This window comes from Miniopterus natalensis, chromosome 20, assembly GCF_054644295.1.
Source record: "Miniopterus natalensis isolate mMinNat1 chromosome 20, mMinNat1.hap1, whole genome shotgun sequence".
Classification (NCBI taxonomy): domain Eukaryota; kingdom Metazoa; phylum Chordata; class Mammalia; order Chiroptera; family Miniopteridae; genus Miniopterus; species Miniopterus natalensis.
In genome coordinates, this window is record NC_142100.1 from 23,941,069 (window position 1) to 23,966,155 (window position 25,087).

Genomic DNA, 25,087 nt, shown 5'->3' on the forward strand with positions numbered 1-25,087 from the left:
AGTTTACGTTTTGAATCCATCGATGCTGCGGGGTCATTACTGGACCAGGTTCTTTACAATTTCATTTCCCAAAGTGTGGATGCAGGGGACAGCCACAGGGATGGGCACGAACTGACACTCAGCAACAGGTGAGAGTCGCCAGGGTTTCCCTTGATTCCGTCGTGGAGAAAGTCTTGTTCGGGTGCGACTCTGTCCTTACCACCTCTCTAAACTTTGTGAGTTTCCCCTTTTGAACAAAAGCGAACAGACCTCAGGCTCGGAACCTCCTTAGGCCAGAGGACCGAGAATTTCATTGTCTTGCTTAATTGCCATTAGGTTCATCTTGATAATTACCCTCTGCCATGGGTTGAATTCTGTTTCCCCCAAAAGATTTCAATTCCTCATCTCCAACACCTGGGAGTGTGGCCTTAGGTGGAAAGAGGGTCTCTGGCGATGGTCAAGTTCAGGTGAGGTCACTGGGGCAGGCCCTAATCTATATGCCTGGGCTCTTATAAAAAGGAGAAATTTGGACACACAGAAAGACCTGTGCAGAGGAAAGATGATGGGAGACACGGGGAGAATGTCATCTAGGAGCCGAGGAATGCCTGAGGCCACCAGGAGCCAGGAGAGGAATGAAACAGGTTCACCCGAGCAGCCTCGGAAGGAGCCAGCCCTGCCGGCACCTGCGAGTTCAGGCTTCTGGCCTCCAGAATGGGAGATAGGAAATTTCTCTTATTTTAAGCCACCCAGTTTGTGGTCCTTTTATGCTGTCTCCTTATAGCATGGGAAACCGGCTTCCCTGTGATGCTATTATTATAGGTTTCTTATAAAATAACAAAATGAACTGCACCATTTGTTCAGATTTCCCCACAACTGCTCACCATTTCTACCTGACTCTCACACCCCCTTCTGGGGACATGTGCCATTTTATGAAATAAAGTTCGACGTCCTTAAATTCCCCTTGAAAGAGTCTGTGGTAGCAAGTCCTCAGCGATGCTCGTGAGGGGAGTGAATTTGAAGAGAGATCAAGGAACTAAGAGGGTGGGAGGTAGGTGCGTGTAGGGGAAATTGGGACGGTGGAGTGACAACCGAGGACGGGAACGGCTGTGGAGTGACTGTCGCTCCTCGCGTTTGGCTGGGCAAACGCCCCGCGCGGCTCCCCAGCCCCGAGGTTCCTCATTGTAAGGGTCTTAGAAGAGCTTAGGGTTCAGCGGGGGCTGCGGCTCTGCCCACAAGGATGGGAGGACTTGGGGCACCACTGAGGGACAGCCCGGGAGGCTGGCGGGCGTCGGTACCTGGCTGCGCGGGCTGAGGCGGCGCCGGGCCCTGCATCGAGGCTGGGGCGGGGCGGGAGGCCTGGACCGAGTTGGCCCGTCTCAGACCTGCGGGGAGAGGAAACAGCCGCCTGGGCCTGCTGCACGCACACGCACACGCACACGCACAGCGGGGCAGGAGGAAGCTGGGCCTGGGCACCGGCACCAGGCGAGGTCCTCTGGGCTTGCATGCAGCCCCCCAACGCTCTCAGCTCCTTCAGAGCCCCTCCGTCTCAGCGCATTCTCTCTTTCCAGTTCTCAGAACCTCTGGGCAAGTCACAGGTTCTGTGATATCGCTTCCCCCTGTGTGACCTTGCTAAATGACCTCTCCTCGCTGGGTATCAGTCTCCTCGTCTGTCAAGTGGGGATACTAGGACCTACTGCATAGCATGTGGTGGAGATGCAACGATACGATGCGTGCAAAGTGCTCAGAACAGTGCTTGGCATGTAGTAAACACGCAACATCTGGCAGATCAGTGCCTGGCATGTAGTAAACACGCAACATCTGGCAGATGTGGATATTATCTCACTATTCTTGAAAGAATCTGGTCTATATCTTCACAAGGACCTCGTTTTACATCCAAGCGTTCTCTTTTATAAGCTGTGTGACTCTGGGCTGGTCACTCGCCCTCTCTGAACTTCAGATGCCCCGTGGGGGCAACAACTCTACCTACTGATAAGAATGAGTGAAGCTTCATTTAACGTTTACCATGTCCCAGGGACTTGACATGTAAGACTTATCTAATCTCTACACCCCATGAGGTGGGCACTGGATTATCTCCGTTTTATAAATGGGGAAACTGAGGCCCAGGGGGGTTAAGGAGTGCATCCAATGCTAAGCCAGGAACCCACCAGAAAGAGAAGGCCAGAGGTCCACCTGGGAACTAATACTCAGCCCATCTAACTCAGGCCCAGCCTCATGACCTTGCTACAAAAGAAATGAAAGTGCTACGTTCTCACACAGAGGGGTCTGAAACTCAGACGTCCCCAGTCTGAGAGCCAAGGGCTGCCACCAGTGGGCACTCCTGCTGAACAAACCCGCCCTGAGTGAGGCCAGAGGCGCTGGGAGCCCAGCAAGATGTGAGCACCTGTGAGTGACATCCCGGCCACGCTGACCCGCCCCACTGTCGCCTCCAGCACAGGCCACTTGCTAAGGAAAAAAAGGTCTTGGTCAGATCTGTGAGAGGGAAGCACCCTTACTTGGCTCAGAGCCAACAGGCATTCCACCCAGAGTTTTTTGGAGGAAGGGCAAAAAAAAAAATCACACTTTTTCTTATTTATGGCGTTAGAGCAAGAAAACAGTATAAGCAAAATCTGGGAAGTCTGGAGACAGGATAGTTTCTGAATCCTGTCTTTCCTCTACCATAGGCTAGAACCAGCATCTGGAACTGAACATGGCACACAGTAGGTGCTCAATAAACACCGAATGGATATATGAATAAAAACACTGCCCTTCCCCTTTTTTCCGGCTCTCCTCGCTGAGGAAGCCTGCCTGGATCTGCCCCCCTCGCTCACCTGCCGGGCTCCGGCTGGAGTCGCCGGCCGCCCCGCCGTGGCCGTGGCCCCAGCTCTCTGGGTCCCGGCCGGCTGAGCTCATCCGCGCCTCAGAGGCCCTGCGCACGGGAGGCCCGTAGCTTCCTCGCCCAGGAGCAGAAGCAGAGGCTGGCTCAGGGCCTGGCTTCTGACCTGGGCCCCTCCTGTCTTCAGCGTCACCTGGAGAGGGAGGAAAAATGATGACGAGGGCTTGTTTTTATGGTGTCCCGAGGGCCATTACTTAAGGAGCTCACAAAGGGGCCCATCCACCACTCCCAAGGACTTTTTGAAATGAAAACTCTCCCCTCCCAAGCTCCCTTTGGATGCAGCTTTTGTTTACAGTCTCACGTATTCCTTAAGAAGTTATCGGAGACACAGTTGGGAACTTCGAATTTTGACAACTTCCTTCCAGAAGCACTGTTTGCACTCAACTCTAGAAATGCCATCCAGACCCGAAATGATCGCTTAGTGTTAACTGAAAGTGCTGCATGGGCTTTATCTGGTCAGTGCCAGCGGCCTCATCTAATTAATGTGTTTTTATTGTGGTTGCCTTTTTTCCTTTGTACTGTTTTGCCTCTCCTTTCTCACCATCATTTTAATAATTAAAAATAATACTCAGATGATAGTGATAATGTCCATGGTAGTGGTAATTTTCTTTTACTAATTTCCTTTCTATTCATCTTTCACTTTTAATTAGTCCAATTTCAGATTTGCTGATGGTTGACAGAAGAAATATCGGGGCGGGGGGGAGGAAGGCATTCTCAGCAAGCCCCGAATGCTCCCAATACTCCCAGGCTCCAGCGTGTATTTTGGTCGTGAGGGTCTCTCTCTGTTCTTAATTTTAATTTCCACCTCTGTTGTGCCTCTCAATGCTCCATCAAAAACGACAACAAGGCCTTTGGAAGCCTGGCATCAGTGAAGAGTGCTCTGCGCTGCCTTCTTCGTTAGGGCTCAGGGTGAGCTGTGAAGGGGGCGCAGGATTCCCAAACCCAAACGCAGAGGCTGGGCAGAGACACAAACATCAGGAGAGCCGCCAGGTAGACCAGTTAGCCGGGGGCTGCGCTTGGTCCTGGAAGGAGAGGTCCTGTCGTCTTACCTTGAGTCGGGGCCTGGGGGATGCGCTTGGGCTCCGGGGTGGGTTGCTCGGGGGCGGCGGGCTCGCTGACAGGCTGCTGGGCCTTCCTAATGGGCATAGGCTGTGGGAGGACCTGTTTGGGGAAGCCCTTGAAGAACCAGGCTCCAGAACGTTTCCACACCTGGGGGAGAGGAGAACGGCAGCATGCAGCCCGGCACTGCTGCTCCTGCCTCCCCGGGGCCAGCTAACTCTGCTCCCGCCCCTGGCGCACGGACACAGTAACCAGCACGCTTTTCTTACCGGCGTGCGGCCTTTCGCGATGTCTCTTTGATTCACGCAATACCCCTGACCACTCAACGGAGAGGGCCCGAGAAGACCCACTTTCTTTTTTTAAAAAAAAATATCTTTATTGATTTCAGAGAGAGGAAAGGAGAGGGAGAGAGAGAGAGCTAGAAACATCGATGAGGAGAGTGTCATTGATCAAGCCCACAACCGGGGCATGGGCCCTGACCGGGAATCGAACCCCGATCGCCTGGATCCTAGGTCGACGCTCTACCGCTGAGCCACGCCCGGCCGGGCAAGACCCACTTTCTTGATGGAGAAAGTTGGACATCACAAAGGTATGAGCTAGTATTAGGTGTCACAGCCAGAGAGGGCAAGGGCAAAGGCTGGACACCAAGTCTTCCAACTCTTAAATGTGGCGTGCTGCTCCCCAGCACCAGAAAGAGAAAAGTCAGAGCTAGGGGAGGGGAAACGAAATTCACTCACATGCTCAGGGGCTGTTCCACCGGTATCCACAGCCACGCTGGTTCCTTCTATACCAATCCCTTAAGACACATCCCCGCTCAGGTTCTCCAGCCCCCACCTGCCACCCTGTCTCCCTGGTTCTAGAGAAGAGGGGAGGGGACTGGATAAAAAGGAAGGGTGCTCTAATCAGACAGGACACGTCTACTCACCTCCCTCTGCTCGAGGCAGATTTTGCAGAGCCACACAGGATGTGGCCGGTTGTTGGAGGTCTCCACCCCACATTTGGTGCAGACATTCTGGGGACAAAAATAGAGGCCAGGGTACACTCAGATATGCCAGGCTTGGAGCTGCTAGTGACTGGGGGAGGTGGCTGGGAAGAATGGCAATGGAACCCCACTGGAAAGAGCTAGGACTTTTCTTCTCTCGCCTCCTGCTCACGGCCAAGGCCAACTAGAATCAAGTTCCAACTTGAGTCTCGGTATTTCCGATACCGAGAACAGGAGTCATTCCCAAGCACTGGCTAAGGAAATTTTCCAAGACTCCCCGTGGGGTCTGAGCTTTCAGCATCCACACAGGGGAGATCGTTGACAGGATTTTTAAAGAGGAAAAGCCATATATCCAAATTGTCTCCTCATTTATTTCTTCTTCCTTCCCAGGTAAATCTGAGGCAACCTAGGCAACGACTACAGTTTCTTGTAACTTGCTAAACCACGACCAGGATACTTGCAGACTCAACCATAGCTCATGCCTTCCCTGGAGATCCCAAGTTCATCCTGGATGGAGCTGAGCTCCGAGGGGACAGAAGAGTGACAGTGACCTCCCTGGGAGGAACCAGGATCAGGGGTACATCAGGAGACAGTTGGGCAGGAAAGCATCCCAGAAGGAATCATACTCTGGCAACTAGCCTTCAGGATCCAAGTGCCATTCCCAAGGCCCAGGGTCCCCCAAGGCTCAAGCCCGGGCCCAGCCCTCTGCACGTGAAGAGCGGGGTGCAGGGAAGAGGGGGCGATGGTACCTTCTTACAGTCCTCACACACCACGCAGGCAGAGCCCAGCATCCCCAGCTGTTCACCGCACAGTATGCAGCGGTTCACCCCGTCCCCGGCCACGTTCTTTCTCATGGTCTCCAGACGGTCCACCAGGCGCCTGGAAGCAGAGACAGGGCACTAAGGACCTTACAGGACCAGGGACCACCTGCACCTCCCGCAGGATCAGGCGGATGGTCTTAACCTTCTCTGAGTCACGGACTCGTAAGTATCTGATGATGACTGTTGGACCCTACCCAAGACACAGGCCCATGGAGTCTGACGCATTTTCAGAGAGTCGCAGAACCCCTCCCCTATCCCCCAAAGCCCACCTCGTCTGCTGGCTTCAGATTAAGACTCTTATCCAGTCCTTTCTACCTCATGTCTCCTCTGCTAGGAAACTGCCTTCTGAGCTCCGGGTCTGTTTATCTACTTGTCTCCATGGCGTCTTCACCTGGATGTCTTCACAGGCCCCTCAGACTCGGGCATCCATCTGACCTCTTTTGCAATTCCTTTCTCAGAAAATATCACCGCCGTTCCACCAGCTGGCTCAAGCCAGGATCTGGGGATGTCCCTTGACCCCCTCCTCCCCTGGTGTTCAATGACCCAACCAACACCTGCTGTGACTACCCCCCCCCCAACATTTCTGGAATCCACCCATTTCTCTCCACCTTCACCCCAACCAAGCCACTGTCATCTCCGCCGGAAAAGGCAGGCACCTTCTCATTGTCTGCCTGCTTTCATTTCTGGCCACTACAACCTGCCCTCCTCTCCACAGCCACGGTGACAGTCCTAAACCATGAGTCTGACCATGTCCCTCCCGCTCCACTATAAAAGCTTTAGACGTGGGCTGGCCCCGGGCGAAACCTTAAACTTCTTCTCCCTCTTGGTCTGGCTTTTCAGTGCTGTGGCTCAGGAATTCTCTGAGTGTGACTACCAGACCCTCAGTGTCAGTGTCACCGGGGACTTCTTTAGAAATGCGAACTCTTGGTCCCCAACCCAGACCAACGGAATCAGAGACTCTGAGGGTGGGGCCCAGCAAGCTGTTTTAATGAGCCCTCCAGAGGATTTGGCCATCACAGGCTCCAGAAGGTCCCTGGCAGCCACCTGATGCTGACTGTCCCCACGGGCCCTCCTCGCTCCTGCCAGCCCTTTAGAGTGCTCGGACTCGCAGTTTATAAATAGCAGCCTTTCCTTTGTGTTCTTTTCAACAGAGCCGCTCGGCCCAAGAGCCAAAAGCAGCCCGCAGGCTCCGGAGCCTCGGCTGTGACCCAGATCCCATGGGACAGAGCTGCCTAAGGCAGCACTCTCTTCCCTTTCTCCTCGGCGTCACCCCCTCCCGCCTTTTCCCTAGAAATGGTTTTTTAAGATGACCGGCAGCGGCAGGAACCGGGAGCAAGGCCCACCACCCCGGTCACGGACACGGTCTCAGAACACCTAGAACAGCAGTCGCGGAGGTTTATTAAGCGCTGACTACGTGCCAGGCCCAGAGAAGCACAGCCCCCTGCTCTCTGGACGCCTTTCAACGCCACAGAATTATAAACCTAGCCCGAGCCAGTGCGGTGAGCTAACGGAGGCAGGGATGGCAATGGCCCGGTGGTATTTTTTTGTTCACAGCCTTGCTCTCCTCTGCTTTCTCCGTCACCCACTGCCTTAGCCAGAAAAGGGTTAGATTTTGTTCTTACTTTCTCCGTGGGAGTCCCAAAGCACAGAGAGGGTGAGAGCCTCGCCCGGGGGCACTCAGCCAGGGCTAGAATCTAGTTCTCTGTGCCAGCCACTCATCTTTCTTTCCATGAAGCCTCCGCCATCCCCTCCCCTCTAAGCATCCAATGAACTCCACCCCACTGTGCCTCCCGAACTTCCTACAATGACCATGTGTTACTTTTATATGAGGAGAGAAAGTGCGTTTTTGAAAATAGAGAACATGTAAGCCAAGGGTAAAAAGACGTGGTTTGAATCCTACCTTTGAGCTAGTCAATGACCTTGAAAAGCCTTTGTTCTCTGGGCCCCTCATCCCGACTATAATAGGGGAGGTCAGGTGAGATGACCTTCAAGTCTCCTCCCATGGGCCACGCTCGGGGGTTCTCGGCTCCTGGGGCTGAAACCTCAGGGCTGATTTCTCCTTGGGTTTGGAAACGGAAGGACCCTCGGTGACAGAGCCCAGGCCTGTGTGCCCGGGCAGGCTGGCTTTGTTTGCCTGCTTAATGTCTCCATATTAAGTGCCCAATTAGCTGGACACTCTAAGTGGCTGTCACGCCGCAGTTAAGTCTTTACATGGCTGATTAACTTCACGATTACTGCTCAGGCCTCGCATCCAGGAAACACATCCATCACCCGGCTGCGTGCTGGAGGGGGGCTGCTGGTTACCTGGTAAAGCTGGTGGGTACCTCCCATTTCCCGGATGCTCCCAGAGGCACAGGAAAGGGTATGTCCCCTCCTCTGGGCACCAACAGGCAACCTCTGGAGGTGGTGGGAAGTGGATTCTCAACTTGGCCCGACCTCGCCATCCCAACGGATCTAGATGAGCTACTCAGCCACTGGACAAATATTCGTGGCACCTACCATGTGCCAAGTAGACAGCGGGGACCCAAAAGGGAGCAAAACGGATGAGGTCCCCGCCCTCACGGAGCTGGAATTCTAGTGAGGGACTCAGCTGTCATTTAAATAATCGCATAGACCATCCTAATGACACTCGTAGTAGGTTCTCTGAAAGGCAAGGATGAGCAGCTGTGAGAACTCATACGAGAGGGGCCTGAGAAGTCAGGATGGGGCCTCAGAGGACGTGATCATTGAGTTGGGACCCGAGGATAAGGAGGAGCTGACCCAGTAAAGAGGGCGAGGAAGAGCATTGGAGGAAGAGGGAACAGCATGTGCAAAGGACCTCAGGGATGCTCAGCATGGCTGGTGGGCTGGATGGCGGGAGATGAGGCTGCAGAGTTGGGCAGGGGCCACTCTGTGCAGTGTCCTGAGTCTCAGGGTGAGGGGACAGCATTCGAGGGCTTTAAATAGAGAAGATTCAACTTCCCAAGTTTTGGACATAGGAATGGAGCCCTTGGGAGGCTCAAAGAAGGGTTTCAGACACTACAGTGGTTGCAGGTGGGAGGAGGCAGGCAGGTCCCTGGACTTTGTCCACACATGGGCTGGACCAGGTCTCTTGAAACTCCAAGGCTGTCCCAAATGGGTCTAACTCAGAGGTGGCAAAAGAGTACACTAGCCGGAGGGTCATGAAAGGCCACTGCACACTCACGGGCTTCAAGGAGGCGCTCTGTGTACTAGTTCCCTACGGCTGCTATAACAAGTTATCACAACTAGGTGGCATAGATAGATAGATAGATAGATAGATAGATAGATAGATAGATAGATAGATAGAACCTTCACCGTCTTGAAGGTCAGACGCCTGGGCCAAAGTCAAGGCCTTGGCAGGGCTGCATTCCTCCCAGAGGCTCTAAGGAAGAATCCTCTCCTTGCCTTTTCCAGTTTCTAGAAGCTGCCCGCAGTCCTTGCCTAGTGACCCCTTCCTCCACCTTCAAAGCCAAATAAAACATTTTCCGATCTTGCCTCCCTCTTATAAGGAACCATGTGACTACATGGGGCTCACTGGATAATCCAAGATAATCTCCCCATCTCAAGATCCTTAACTTAATCACATCTGCAAAGTCCCTTCTGCCACGTAAGGTCACACATTCACAGGTTGCAGGGATTAGGATGTGGGCATCTTTGGAGGGGGGCCCAGTGTTCTGCCTTCCACATATACTCACTTCCCGGCCCCATCTGCCTCCCAGGCTCTCTTTCCACCTGATTATCGGAATGAAACTTCAGCCCTTCTTTCCAGAGCGACGTCTGGGCAACTCCTCCCTGCCTGGCTGTGAGTGTCAGAGGAGCCTGGCTTTGGACGCTGCCAGTCACCCTCTCCAGGTGCCCAATCCCGAGGCGCAGATCCTCTACACACATACACGTGTGCACACACACATTCACACCCGCACACACACACTTTCAGAACCGAGAGAAAGGAGCGGTTGTGAAGCAAGTATCAGGGTGCTGATTCTGCAGTGAACGTGTTTGGCTCCACCTTTGAACTTTACTACTTCCTAGCTCTGTGACCTCAAGAAAGTTACTTAACCTTGCTGAGCCTTCATTTTTCATCTGTAAATTAGGGAAAACAAGGTCCTTACCTCCCAGGATTGTTGCAAAGATAAAATGAGAGCTTTCATAAAATGCCTGCAACAGTAACTACTCAGTAACATCGCTGCTAATTATTTCTTCTGGAAATCTGTGGCTTTATAACTCCCTGTACTCACATTTTTTTCTATGTGGCCAGGGTGCTATAATCTAGCCATGAAATTTGTCTTTCTAAAGCTTTTAAAGGGGCTGCAGTAACTAGAAGTTGGCAGGACTCACGTGCCTGTCTCTTGATACACATACATGGATGGTGCATGTATCCACATGCGAGTACATATGCCCACAGGCACACCTGTAGAGGCACATGCCCACGTGCACCTGTGATCTCACACACACACACCCCCACACACACACCATCAATTCCAAAATCATGCAGCTTCCGCTCTCACCCTAATTGCCAATTTGGGGGATAGTGCCATTAACTTTATTATAAATTTTGGCATTTTCTGAAGTTAAGATCGGGCCATCTGCCGTGGACAGGGACGGAATTCAGAAACAGGAGGCAGCCGTGGCGGCTCTGACAGGCGTCGCCTGAGACCCCGGAGCAGGCTTCTCGGGAACCTGTCCTGAAATGCCCGGGCCTCTCGGCTGCAGGCGCGCTGTGCGAGCATCCCAGACTCATTCATTCTCACGGCTGTTCATGACTGTCGCCACCTGGGGAGCCATAGATCCCCATCTCTCCCCTTGATGGATTGGTGAATGGGGTTCCCGCCAGCGCCTCGGCGCTTTGGGGAGGGGGGGTCACCCCGGCTCAGAGTTGGAGGCAAGGGAGCTAATGTGGTCACTGCCAGGCAACGTGCTGAGTCATAAACCCGGGAAGAGTCGGGTTACCAGGCGCTGTGCTGAGCACTGTATGTGCGGCGTCGCCCTTAAGTCATCCAGAGCCCGTGAGATCAGCTCTAGCTTTCATTCCCATTTCACGGGTAGGGAAACCAAGGCACACAAAGGGGAAGTCACGTCCCCAAGGGCACTCAGCCACCAGTGGCAGAGGTGGGACTGCAGGCAAGGTCTAGCTGCCCAGACACTGTTACTCTCTTTACAAGAATGAAGTCTGTTTTACCTCAGCTCTTACGGCTGGGCCTCTTGCTGACCCTCCGCCTGCCCCGAGTGAATATCTGAGACACCCTGTAAGTGACTGACCTCCCTAAATCCCTCAAGTCATTTGTCAATGGCCTTCCCCGCCTGCACCCCAAAAGGCAATGGGGTGAAGTGGAAAGACACATTCAAGTTCAACGTCCGGTTTGGCCATGTAACGGCTGTGTGCCCCTGGGCAAGTGTCCTAACCTCTCTGAGCTTCTGTTTTCCCAGCTGTAAAGCAGAGACAATAGTCTGTCTTTCAGCGAGGACTTCACGAGGATTAAAGGAAACGGAACACATTCGAAAGTCCCGAACACAGTGCTGGGCAGCGAATGTTTGCCTTTCAGCAGGATAAGATTCAACTCTGGGGCCTGGGCCAGCCTGGGTTTGCAATTGCTTATTAACTGTGTGACCCTGGGCAGGTTGCTGAACTTCTCTGTGCCTCAGTTTCCCATCTATAAAATGGGGATAACAACACAGCCTACTTCAGAGGCTGTTGTGAGGATGACAGAAGTGAAACTACACGAAGCTCTGTACAGGTGTCAGCCCGCAGTGCTTCATAAGAGTGGCTGGTATCACCTCCCTAGAAGCTGAGGATGGTGGCAGGAAAATCCTCAGGTTGGCTCCATTGTCCTTTTGTGGCCCACTCAACAAAAAGGCCAGAGCGGTGGGCCCCAAAGGGGGTGATGTTGCCCCGCAGAGGGCATGTGGCCAGGCCTGGAGACATGTTTGGTTGTCACATCTGGGTAGGGGGTTACTACAGGTGTCTAGTGGATGAAGCCCAGGGATGCTGCTAAAAATCCTACAATGCATAGGACAGACCCACCAAAAAGAATTACCTGTCCCCAAATGTCAATAGTGCTGAGGATGGAGGAACTTGGAGACCACATGGTCCAGCCTCACACCGTGAGATTCAAATGGTTCCACGAGAGGCTTGGTCAGTTGGGTTTGGCCAAACATTGACTAATTAAGGAACTAAGAAGATCTCCACTTTCATCTTCCACAGACAGATTCCATAAGGTACTAAGGCTATAGCAAATGAGAGAGCATTGGCCCAAACCCTGGGAAAACTGAGGCATTACTCAGTAGTTTCAACATCGGGGTTCAGAGTTCCCCCCAAACCTGGTGAAATCTACGACTATTTCTTCTTAAAAATGCACACAGACACACGCATAACTGTGTCTATAATACCAGGATGCCCCAGAAGCCCTGACACCTATCCGCAGAAGACCGAAGACTTGAGGTCAAAAAAATGGGAGGTTCCTCCTTTATTGTCGGCGTGTCAAACCACAGGAAAGACGTCCATCTAATGAGATGCCGCAAGTTCCAAGCACTACTATTCACTTCTCCCTCTGTCCACATTTTGGAAAGATTCGGTGCCAAAAATATAGGGAATGATGGAACAGAGATGGAGAGGTGATAGGAACCCTGCAGAATCCGTCAACAACAGGTTGTGTCTCTCTGACTCCCTCTTCCATCATGGCATCTGGACACCAAGGTTAATGACAAATCCTAATTACTTTTCTGGGCCCATCTGTTTAGAAACACTGACCTCGAATGGCAGCCACCCAGCTGCATGTCCCTTCGCAGGCAGGATATGTGAGCAAATGCCTTTGAGAAGCTCTGGACCGAAAGAAATATAAAGATGCACAGGGTCCTACCACTGGGGGAAAAACTTTTAAACCCAAAACTGCAAACACACAATTTCCCAAGCAGATGTTTGATTCCAGCCTTACTATGTCTAAAGGTCCTGTGGACACTTCATGGGTGTGTGTTCAACTCACAAAGGCCCCCTCTGCCCACTCGGGAGAAGCACTCAGTGTCCACGCAGCCTGGCACTTCTGGCAACAGCTGATTGGATGAGGGGTGGGCACTCAGGATGAGCTGAGCCAATCAGAGTTCCTTCCCTGGGAATTTGGACTAAGAAGAGCTATAACGACTGGGGAGGTGTAGCATGGCTATATTTTCTACCATGTGGGATGTGAAGCAGAACTTTCAGGAGGCTAGGCTTTGTTCCTGCCCTTGGATCCCTTGAGGTAGCTCTGAATCCTTATATTAAATTCCCTTTTAATGCATAAGGTGGTAGAGTCGCCCAAGATGGGCACCATTAATGCAGATAGGGCCCATTCAAGCAGATAGGGCCCGTTTCCCTTCTCCAATAAAGTATGGTGGAGTAATGCCCTACCAGTCTCAGACCCAGCTATTAAGAATCCTGGCAACGTCCATCTTTGCTCTGTTGGGATTCAGCTGCGATGTAAAGGAGCTTAGGCCAGACTACTTAAAAAGTAAAGAGACGGACCACATTGAGCACACTGAGGCACAGACATGAACATGAAGCTACTTGGACCTTCCAATCCAGCCCAGCCACCAGCCAAACGAAGCTGAGTGGGCAACCCCAGCCCATGCCACGTGGAGCAGAAAACCTGCCCAGCAGAGCCCTGCCTAAATTCTTAACCTATGGAATCGTAAAAAATAATATACTGTTGTTGCTTTAAGTCACTAAATTTGGGATGCTTTGTAATGCAGCCATAGATAACTGATTTCATCAGGTCTCTTAAATAATGCGTTTCAGTTGTGCCGTCCCTTTTTCACATTGTCTCTGCATCTATTGTTGCACTCTCTCCCCTCTTGTCTCGCCCTCAGTTGAATGTTCTGGCATCTACTTGGCCACTGTCTCCAGAACACATTTCTATGCAGCTGAAATTGGCTCTCACACACGCCTCCGGTGACAATCTCCTTCCTCCCCATCGGAAGATCCCCCAGTCCCCTTCTCTAACACACACACACCCCCAGACGAGAAGCCCCCTCCCCAGCCAGACCCCCTCCCCACCCTCTCCTCTGTTCTCCTCTCTCCTCCTCCAGCTCTCCAACCTCACTGGACAGGGATTCTGGTTCTGCCTCGGCGGGTGGCCTGGTGGGTCACAGACAGCAAAGCCCAAAGGCAGCCCAGCCCGGCCCCAGCCTCCCGCCGGAGCAGCAGTGTCCTGGCCCTCACGCCTCCCCCGCTCCCCCAATAGATGGGAAGCGCCAGGCCTCACCCGATCCGCTCCTGCTCCATTTCTTCCATTTTCTCCGCCCGGGCGATCACCCTGTTGATAATTTCCTTCTCTTCATCTGTCAGCTCTTCCTGCTTCCTCTGTCTGTCGGGCTGACCACCGGGGTGGACCGACCAGCCCGCTTGGAGCCTGCAAGGTAATTTGGGAAGGCATGAGGCTGGGCAGGGAACCCAGTAGGCCCTGTAGAGCGGTGGTTAGGCCCCAGGCCCTGGACTCACTACCTGCATGCACCTGCTCAGGTGCATCGAGAGAGGGTCAGAGGGAACTGGCCCATTAAAACCAGCACCGGGGGCCCCTAATACAAAAGGCATTAGTCTCGACTCCGGGTGAAAGCACAGATGTTTCCCCCTAAATTGCCGCCAAGGACAGGCTCCCGCCTCCTTCCTGCCTCCCACCTTCATTCTTCATGTCATGCACGCACGTCACCTAACAAATACCCACCAGATGTCTCTCTTAATAAATCCTAACTCCCCAAAGGAGCGCGGTGAGGGCAGTGCTGTGGGGCCCTGGGGCTCTGAAGCGCTACCCAGCGGTGCTGTGCAGAAACTTCACACTTTTCCTTCCCTTTCCTCTCCCCACCCCCCGCCCTTCCCCCAGGAAGTCGCTTTACAGCTCAGTGAATGAGACTTTAATGAGTCCTGAAGGAAAGGGGGGGAGCAACCACACCACAAAATGCTCTGCGCGGGGCCTTCCCCTTAGAAAGGCCCTGTCGGATGAAATTTACCCAAACCAGCCTAAAGGGGGTGCAGAGGGATGCTGCGGCTCCACCCCCTTCAGATGCTAAGGGGATCCCAGTTTGTTAAGCCAGACTGAGTTCCACTCGGTTCTTCTGAAATCCCATGCTCTCTCTCCCATTTGGACTTTGCACGTGCTGTTCCCCTACCTGGAACTCCTCTGTCTCTTCTTCCTCTTGCTCTGCCTTCGCTCGGTCTCATCTTACATTTCACTTCCCCCATCGTGACCCCCAAGTCTGGGCTAGGTGCCCCTCCTGCGCTTCCTCGGCCCTCCGTGACTGCTATCAGAGCTCCTTGCACACGGGAGTATATTTGTTGGTGCCTGGATGTTTATTTGTTTGTAGACCCCACCAGACACGCACTCATACTTTGGCCATCCCTGGGTTCCTGGTGCTTTAGGCAGTGCTTGGTGCATAGTAGGAGGTCGGTGAATATTTGTTAATGAAGGGAGGGAGGGAGGAAGGGGGGAGGGAGGGGGGAGGGAGGGAAGGAGGGTGTGCTAGTTCCTGTTTCAACCATCTCTCTGCATCGATACAAATCAGTTGGTCGAAAAACAGACTAGGAGCATAAAATACTCACTGTTCTTTATCACTGGAAGAAGGCAGAGAAAGGAGAGAAAGAAAAAATAAAGTCAGATGCAAAACCACACGGTTTAAATGACAATGACCTACTTCCATTTCCCCCCTGGCCACTACAATCTTATTTGGGCACATCTAAAACAAGGCTCCTGCAATGCAGGCTTATAAAACCCACAGCTGTGATTAAAATGACCAATCGGTTCAGCTTATTAATGAGCTGAGCTGATCATTTATATTATTTAAATAATGGGCTTGGGGCCCTAAAGAGAAGTCACTTAATGATAACATGGCCAACATCACTCTTGGAGTTTGTGGTGTCAAACACTTGGAGGAGGGCCGTGTGCCCTGAACAGTAACTGGGTCTCCCAAAAGTAGAACTTTCAGTGGCCCAGTTTGGGGGAGCCAAGCTCCATTCTAGGAGGGAGACCAGCGTCCCCGTGTATCACGTGTGCGAGCCTAGACACGCGCCTACCGATGTCTCCGTTTCCACCTCCTGTCTCTGGCGCTCTCTTGCTGGCAGACTTCAAAGCTATAGAACAGCGTCAACTTCCCAGCATTTCTCCCCACGTTTTCCCAACATGAAGAGCTAAACTGCCCTGGCCGGTGTGGCTCAGTGGTGAGCGCATCGGCCTGCACACCAAAGGGTCACGGGTTCGATTCCCGGTCAAGGGCACGTACCTGGGTTGCAGGTTCGATCCCCGGCCCCGGTCAGGGCACGTGCGGGAGGCAACCGATCCATGTGTCTCTCTCACATCCATGTTTCTCTCTCTCTCTCCCTTCCATTCTCTCTAAAAATCAATGGAAAAAATATCCTCAGGGGGGAGTAACAACGACGCCAAAAGGAGCTAAACCACTGCCCGACCCTCGCAAGACCCTTGCGCATTTGCCTCTTTCCAACAGCGCTGTCAGGCTCAAGGGCTCGGGAGTCGCACAGGGCGAGGGGCCTGGCGGGCCAGCGGCTAGTGACCAGACGCCTCCACTTGCCGGGCGCCGTGACAGCACCTGCGCTCGCAGGGCACCGCTGCCCCGAGCGGCCAGCACGCGTGATGCCCGCAGCTCGGCCGTCAGCGCCTCGGGACACCAATCCCAGCATCTGCAGAACCCGCGGAGCGAGCGGGCGGGCCAGATGCACCAAGAGTTGCCCAGTCTCCCCGCAGCCCGGGAGCACGGTCAACACCGCACGCAGGCTGCTGGGATGCTGCTGATTTAATCGTAAAGCAAATTGTTTGGCTTTGTATCGAGACCAAAGGAAACTCTCCGATGGATGGGATTTTAATTAACTGATGTTTCAAAAATAACAGAAATATTTTACCCCATTCACCCTTCGGGCAACTGTTTATCTTCCAGAGACACACTTTGTGGTGGATGGAATATTTTCTGCAAAATAAGTTTGGCCCCAAGGGGATATCATGGGAAGGGCTTGGGAGAGGAGGTGCTTCCTCTGCAAAAAGAAACCGATAGAGTTCCCTCCTTTCCCTTCCTCTTTCTCTCTAAAAAAAAAATCAATAAAATAAAAAACTAAAACAATTCTAGCTCTTTCCGTAATATTCCTTTCCTCCTTCAAGGGTAAACTTCCCAGGACCTCACTGAGCCCAAACAAGCCACTCCCAGGAAGACGCAGCGACTGACCTGGATTGAAGGGGTCGGTCGCTGGGACACACCCAGCGGCTAGAGCTGCTGCTGAACACGGTGTCGGTCATGGCCGAAGTGTGGCGCTCCTGGAACACAGAGATCACAGAGGACATCACCCAGCTGTTCAGCCACTTCCTTCTCGAGGCCCTACTCTACGCCAAGCGCTCTGGGCGACACAGAGAAGACAGGGGACTTCACGCAGCTTGTCTCTTTTCCAGATGGGGAACCTCGGGCCTCCAGAGGGAAGGCTCCCGCTGGAGGTCTCAGCTCCCTATTGGCAGGGAGGGATCGGAGCTGAAGATCCCTCCCTTAAACCCACGTCCTTTTTGTCCCCGAGTCAAGGCCGCATTCCCCGCAGGGGCAGGGACAGAGTCCCAGGAGTCCCGGGTTCCCTGGAGGTCTGGTTACAGCACAGCCTTCCTTGTTCCCCTGGGAAACCGAACAGGCGCGAAGTTGGGAGGGGAACGTGTAAGGACCCTGTGCTTCGAGGGGCCTGCGCTTGGCTTAATGCTCTGCTGTTGTCATCTTGAAATTCTTGATAATTTTTGGGCAAGGGGCCTTGCATTTTCACTTTGCAGCCAGTCCTAAATATGATGTATAGCAGATGCTCAATAAACCCTCAGCAAGTCGTAGAGCTCAGTGAGTGCAGGGGGCGCTCAATCGATCCTCACATGAGTGGCAGAGCCAGTCCTTGCTCCGGCTCTGCCCACCTCCACTGCCTGGCACTAACCTTGACCCCCCCCCCCACATCTTAAACTGCCTGGAGACCCTGTCCCACACCCAGGAAAGCCAGATACGGAGCCCCTCCTTCCTCCCCCTTTGCATTTTGTTCTGCCTACTTCTCTTTTGGCTCCTTGAGTGCTGTTTGCTAAGGAATGGAGCCTCCCTCATCCCCTAGAATCTCAGCAGGCTTTAGCTGAAATGAAAAACAACTCCTAAAACACACTTAGCCTCAGAGTCACAGCAGGTAGCTAAGCTAGACTCGGCGGGGCGGGGCGGGGCTGGCCAGGGCTTCAGGGCACTGCAGGGAACTGGCAAGAGCTCAGCTGTGTTCGTGGAGTTCAATGCCACAGTCAGCCCCCCAGCCCCACAGTCTTGGAATTAAACCAGATGCTACACAGCAGAACACTCAGCCACCAGCTTGGACGGTGCCCAGGCGGTTCCATCTCTCTGTCTCTTCCCCTGCCCCGCCCCCCAAGTCCAGCCTATCCCCGCTCAGTGAGGAATCTGGAAAACCTCACTTGGACTATCTGCTGGGGTGGCGGGTGCAACTTACACAAAGGGCCTCAAATGAGGGCGGAGTGCGGATCCACAGACAGGATCAGGCTTCTGTTTGGCCCATGCAGTGTTTTTTTGAAAGTAAAATTAAGCCAATACTTTAAAAGCACAGGATTCAGTTAAAAATACAGATTGCCAGCTTCTCTTGAGAAATGGCAAGAATCGAAAAATATTTACACAACATCTATTACTAGGCGCCAAACACTGTTCTAGGAGCAGGGGACACAGCATTAAAACAAATGTGAAAGAGGAAAACCACTATTATTGCGTTACTTACCTTCCAGCAGGGCAGATGGACAACAGCCAAACCAGTCTAATATAAAACATACCTGCTGATGAGCGCTTTAAAGATAAATAAACCAGGAAAGGGGCTGACGATGGAGAGGGACGGTGGACTTTAAATAGGTGGTCAGAGGGGATATCTGAGGCTGAGCACTCCAGGCAGAGGGAAGAGCAAGTGCAAGGGTCCTGGGGTGGGGATGTGCTCTGTAAGCTGGAACTATATGGAAGCGCCCTCTTTCCACTGGAGTTGCTAAGCTCAAAGGACAGAAGCCTGGAACTGATATTGGTGACTTTTGCCACCACATGGGAAAGGCCTGCCAAAGGATGAAAGCAGAGCTGAGAGAGGGAGAGAGACTGGTTCTTGATGATGTTGTTGGAATGCTGGATCCAGCCTTACCTGAATCTATTATGGCCTTTTTTGAATACCATGAGCCAATGTGTTCCTTTCTTTTTTTTCCTCCTCAAGTCAAATTTAAATTGAATTTCTGCATTGCAACCCTCCTTCCTCTGTGTCTTCATAGACCAGTTACCTTGGAGCAAACAGGCATCTAATAGGCAACCAGAATTAGCTCAGTCTGGAAAAAAAAATACACCAGCCTTCGGCCACTCCCTGTAACCCCCTCCCCCCACTTCAGAGGCACTGCCACCCAAGCTCGGGCCTTGCAGGAGGACAGGAGACATTTGTGAAGCCTCTACACCTAGGCCCGCTGAAATCCTGCACTGACAATTAAAATTCAGTGACAATAAACAGCACTAATTAAAAGCAGAAGTAAGTACTTAATAAGACATGAGGTGGCAGTGTTTATAGTCAGGATGAGAGAGCTGGCAGTAATTAAAAATAAAGACTAATTTCTTTGCTTCTTCTAAAAAAATGCTGTGTGTGTGTGTCTGGAAAAGGTCTGACTTATGATTCTTCTACTTTCTGATGGTTCCAAAGCGATACGCATACTAAATTCCATGAGATCAATATTTATTATAAAACAGGCTTTGGGTTAGATGATTTTGCCCAGAAAAAAAACCCAAAGGCGTCTCTTAGTTCCCATGAATAATAGATCTTAGAGACCTGCCTCCCTCTATTTCCCTCTCCTGCCCAGGCCTTCCTGGCACCAGGTTGGGGAAAGTCAGAGAAACACGAACCTCAGCGTTGGCTGGAGAACATGAATGAACCAGAGTTCCTGCCTCGCTCCCCGTGTCCCCCTGGAAACAGCCACCGGAACATCAAGTATGCGACTCACAAAGCCTCTGGTCGTCACCATCACGAAGGACAGGCGGGTGTTGGGACCCTCATCACTGACAGCTCAGAGGGGTAGAGGTCGAGAGGGTTCAAATCCCAGCTCTGCCTCTTTCTAGCTGTATGATGTTAGGACAGTTACTAAACCTCTCTGTGCCTCAGTTTCTTCATATGAAAAACAGGGATTATAATAATAGTGATAATAGCAGGACTGGCGGGTGTTAGGACCCTCATCACTGGCCGTATGATGAACTATTCCTCTTTATTTGGAACTAAGCATGTGCCAGCAGTATTAACTCATTTAATAATATAGATATTATGCTATATATGTAGTGTATATACATATATAATGATATATCAGATATTATATACATACTATGTAATATGTTATATATCATATACGTGTATATAAAACACTAGGCTAATCAGCAAGCGCTCCTCACCTCCCCCTTCCCCTCTCACAATGAAGACTATTAAGTGGCACAAATGCGTAGTCGTTGGGTCTGGTTTCTAGATTATTTTGCAGAGAGTGACAGAGGCAAGGGGGAAACAGTGAGGTAACTGATACAGAGACGATCTGGGAGGAAAAGGGCCAAGGGCCTGCAAAGTCCTGTCCCTGTGGCTTGGTGCCCGGCAGGCTCCTCCCACGAGCACCCCAAGGTGCACGCTGATCCCCGACCCTCCGCCATCGCCTTTCTGGGGCAGAGCCAGCGAAGCGGGAAAAGGGGAACCTGTCCGGAGGAGACACGCCGGCGAGAACCCGCCAGGGACGGGAGACTTACGGGAACCATCCGGCCCCCGGGCTCTCTGGAGTCTGGCGAGATAGCGAGCCAGGGCCGGGAGCAAATGGGTCTATGAGAGTATTTTCCATCTCCAGCGCCCAGGGCGCGCTCGGAGGCGAAAGGCTTGCGGGAACCGGGGCTGGCTGCAGGCGCTCGTTCTCCAGCCAGGCCGCCAGCTCGGTTTCTGCCATTAACGGGGCGGCGGAGAGGGCGGGTGTGGGGAGCAGGAGGGTCTCATTGTTCCAGGCTGAGGGTGAGTGAGGATTGAGTTCCCCTGGCCCTGGTTTCCAGCCCTTTCTTCAGAAAAGAAAGGGAAGCTTGAGGGTAATTTCTCTTTAAAAGAGGAATCGAGGCTTTGCAGCTATTTCTGAGGTTTTGGTCAGGTTTTGCACGTCCACGCTGCCATATGAAAATCAAGAAAGGAAACTAAAGTGTCCCCAGTGAGCCTCCACGCAACCTGGGGACGTTAGGAGCCTTGAGTGGGAAACCAAGCTCTTGTGACATGAAGCCAGCCGGAGGCGCTCTGTGAAGGGTCTGAATTCAGAGGCCAGAGGAGCCGGAGGTAACACTCCACTCCTCCCACAGTCACTTCACCTGGGGCTTCTGGGGACATCTGCAGGACCTCTCCTCAATAATCACCCCTCCTAGGAAGCCGACCTGTGCTCAGCTTAGGGACCCACTTGATAGGAAGTAACTAAAGCGGGACACTTCCCTTGGGCTGGTCTTGGCTCTGCCTCTTGCTAGCTTGGGACCTTGGCCCCTCTGTGCCTCACTCTCCTTGCCTGGAAAATGGGGTTATAATTGTACCTTCTTCTCAGGGGTAGCCTGAGGGCCGGGAGGCTTTTTCTTCTCTTATTTCTCTCCTTTTAAAATATAATCCACCACATAAGAGACTGTCCCCGAGAATTTGCAGCGGCTGCTTCCCCGTGCGGCCTAAACCCTTCGCCTGCAATGCAGGTCTTCTTAAATATTGCAGAACTCTGCTGCTCCACCAGCTGCCGGCCGGGGCCGGGGTAATGATGATAGTGACAGAGGCCTAATGTAATTAAGCAGGTTAAAAAAGATCAGGCCGCGGAGCTGGTTTTATAAAAGACCTTCACTTTTTCCCCATTACCCAAATCTCTGGAGCCTCCACACCTCTCTTGTCCATCCCTCTGGCCCCTTCTAGAGGTTTGCTGATGGCTCAAGCAGGGGGCTGGGGACAGAAGCTGGGAGGGGTCCCAACTTCCAAGAAAGCATGAGAACTAGCCCCCCAAACACTGTTTGTCTCCCCGGGAGCTCCCCAGCTCTCCTGTGGGGCCTCAGCTACCTGCTGGTGGCCAGGTGTTTTGTGGCCTGGAGCAGGTGTGGCGTCCACTTGCACCCACCTGGAAGTACTCACAGCCCTCAGGAAGGACCCTGAGGCCACCAAGTTAACCATCTGCTTTTTCCAGCCTGTCTGTGATTGCCATTTTTGTCACTTTTTATTGCATTTACACTTTGTCACTGGCCTGGAGGATCTACTTTGCTTCAGAGCTTTGTGGCTTGGCCACAGTCATTCCTGAAGTCTAAACCTTTTTCTGGTCCCTAACTCACCGTGTGACCTTGGGAAACTGGTTCACCTCCTTGGGGCTTAGTTCCTTCACCTGTAAATAGCAGTAATTCCAATTCTCCCCTTCAGAAGGTTTTTGTGAAACAACATTGACTCTAGACGTAATTTCCTTAAACATTTAAGTTCTATGTGATCATAAACAGCTAATATTTATATGATACACCATGTACTGGGCACTCCGAGTGCTTTATATCTGTATTAACTCATAGAATCCTCACAGCAGCTCTATGAAGGAGGGGCTATTATTTTTCCCATTTACAGGTGAATAAATTCAGGCCGGGGAGGCAAGTAGCATGCCCAAGGTCACAGGCTGGCAAGGAGCGGGCCAGAATCCCAAGGTCTGGAGGCAGGGGCTGTGCTTCTACCCACTGAGCACACTGCCTCCTGCTGGTCAGTGCGCGCCAGTCCTTCATCAGAATGACGCTCATGCTTTGGATTCAGCCAGGAGGAGCTGAAGACTACAAACCCATTTCTGCAAAGCTCTATATTGTTAAGAAGCATTTCTCGACTGCTTGGCTTTCACGACCCTGAACGATAAGTGAAGTGATTGATTGTTACCCCATTTTACAGAGCAGAGGAATGAGGCCCTGGGAGGTTCATTTCTCTGCTGTGAAAATTCAGTATTTGACTTTAGTGTCCAAAAGATCTGAGTCCCTGAATCTACCCTTATTGACGATGTGAATTTGGGGAACTGAGACCTCTCTGCCGTCTGCAGTCTCAGAGTCCTGGTCTGCAAAATGGGCATAATATAAGGCCTCTTTCCCCAGGTTTTGTGAGGATTCAAGGAGATCACTCAGGTAAATTCAAAGCTCAGGGTCCAGCTCACGTGACAGCTCTGTGACTTGGTGGACAAGCCCCTGATCCATTCACTTCCTGTACAAAACCACAGCTCTAGGATACAATTGCCATGTGGCACAGTTGGAACTTGACCCCAAATAGAGAGACTCTCAGCCCAGTGGTCTTTCTAGCAAGAGGATTGTGGGATACAGAAAGTAGATGGGGAGACCCCCCACCAAGATCGGAGACCACCCTACAATAGAGACCGGAGGCCACCCTTACAGTCTGTGTCAACCAGAAATGACAGCCCTGCGGTGCCCCAGTGGGATAAAGGCCCCCATCCCAGACCTGCTGCCATGACAACCAGAGGGAGAATTTTCCAGGGCTGGAGTCTGCTCAATCCCAGGGCCTTGGGGTGCCTCTGGGGCCTCTCTGGCCACCTGAGGACTCCCACTAGCAGGCTCTGTGGCGTTTCACCCTCTGAGCACGTTCAGGGCCAAGACAAGCCTTTTAGCAGCCACCAGTCTATTTCCAGAGGCCATGTCAGTGTTGGAGGAAGAAACCCAGGTGGCCCACGTGGCTGACTATGGCACGGGACCAGGGTCTCTCCACATAAACAGGAGGAAAAAAAAAAATCTAAAGCAGCAGCAGTGTGTCCCTCTCTGAAAGGCAGAGAAGGTGTGTCATTGGTCTGCACTCCAGGGGCCAGCCCTGCCCTGAACGGGTGTCGGCCTGCGCTGGTCCTTTGGCGCACGCTCAGGACGGATGTCTCCCTCTGGCCTGGGCTGGCACTGGCGGCTCTGGTGAACAACAGGTAGGTCTCTAATGATCCGAGAAAAAAGCCACAAATGTCAGAAGCTTCTATCTCCCATCCTATCCAACGGCCTTCCCCGCAAGCCCCCAAGCCGCGGACCTCGGGAGAAAGACTTGGCCAGACACCCCAGCCTGACACGGTGGCAGCCACTTCCAGTGACCTCATGGCCTTCGCCAAGTTCCAATATCCTGCTTAGAGCTGACCGATTAATCCAGCCATGCAGGGCCCGAGGGAAAAGCCGGCAGGTGGAGGGGAGCAGGGCCAGGGGCCAGGCTCCGGGACAGAAGGGACCACACAGGTGCTTCCTTGCGGGCACCTCGCGGGAGGGCCTGCCTGCGGACTGGGAGACACCGTCCGTCCGTCCTTCCAGCCGCCCCTCTGTCCCCGCTGGCGCCGGAGCCCGCTTACATAATCTCTTCTCCGCTGAAAGCAGCTCCCATTCACAAGCCGCTGCTCCGCACTGTGTAGGTGCGTTACAAGGAGGAAAGAAAGAAGACAGACAGACAGCAGGCCGCTGACTGAGCTCCCGCGGATTGTCCTGGGAGCCGAGCAACCCCCCGCTCCCCGGCTGTCCAAACAAAGCCTTCGGGGCCAAACAGCCTTAGCTGCTCTCGCACGAGTCTCCCCGTGCTCGGTCCCCGGGGAGGGGCGGCCCGCGCCCAGCTTCCTGCGGCCTGTCGTCCTGCTCCGGAGCCGGGCTGCTCAGTCACAGCCTGACGCGGCTCCATGACAATGAGATTTAAGCGAGCATCACGTCATTATAACTAATGACGGCAAGACAGTTACTTCGAGGAAAAGGCGGCGACACTGCACACGGTAGCCTGGGGCCTAGGCACAGCACTGTCATCTCCCACACTTCCCCGGCCCAAATGGGGAGCTGAGTTGGCCTCAGGGGAGCCCCGAAGGCCAGGCCAGGCGGCCCATCACTGCTGCCCTGTCCCTGAGCTATCTGAGAGCCTGCGTCCCTGGGTCCTGCCTGAGAAGGAAGCCCCCCCCCGCGCCCCCAGAGTGCTGTGAGGTTAGCAGGGGACGGTCAGCCCTGCTAGGTCCAGCTCACGCGCCTGTGACCCTGAGGGATCCCGTTGCAGAAGGTACATGGTGTCCGGGAGGCAGCTGGCCTGATTCTTCTGCTCAGCCCCTAAGAGATGCTGGGGAGGGGGAGGACCTTGGCAGAAAGTCTGAGGCTCCCAACACACCTAGGGCTGTTCTAGCTGACGCCTGTAACAATGTTTTGCATTTCATAAACCAAAAACTCTGCCTATGGCAGTGGAGGCTTGTGAAAACACAGGCCCCAGGGTCCTGCACTCGGAGTTCCTGATGGCACGGGGACAGGGTGCAACCTGAGAATTGGCCTTGGGTTCTCGTGCATGTCTAGAGCTTTTTTAGTCTGGTGTTTTTTTTTTGA

The 25,087-nt window shown here is 52.9% G+C and overlaps 1 protein-coding gene across 1 annotated transcript in view; it reads right to left on the reverse strand.

Annotated features, from left to right (window-relative positions):
* Positions 1-25,087, reverse strand: part of RPH3A (rabphilin 3A) — a 41,585-nt gene that overhangs the window by 11,217 nt on the left and 5,281 nt on the right. Inside the window, exons 3-10 of the mRNA XM_087828659.1 lie at positions 16,925-17,013; positions 15,297-15,308; positions 13,966-14,112; positions 5,663-5,792; positions 4,857-4,943; positions 3,922-4,081; positions 2,808-3,005; positions 1,275-1,361 (exon numbers count right to left, since the gene is read on the reverse strand). Of these exons, the coding sequence (XP_087684785.1) occupies positions 1,275-1,361; positions 2,808-3,005; positions 3,922-4,081; positions 4,857-4,943; positions 5,663-5,792; positions 13,966-14,112; positions 15,297-15,308; positions 16,925-16,995 (892 nt within the window). The 5' untranslated portion in view covers positions 16,996-17,013. The remainder of the gene's footprint in view (positions 1-1,274; positions 1,362-2,807; positions 3,006-3,921; positions 4,082-4,856; positions 4,944-5,662; positions 5,793-13,965; positions 14,113-15,296; positions 15,309-16,924; positions 17,014-25,087) is intronic.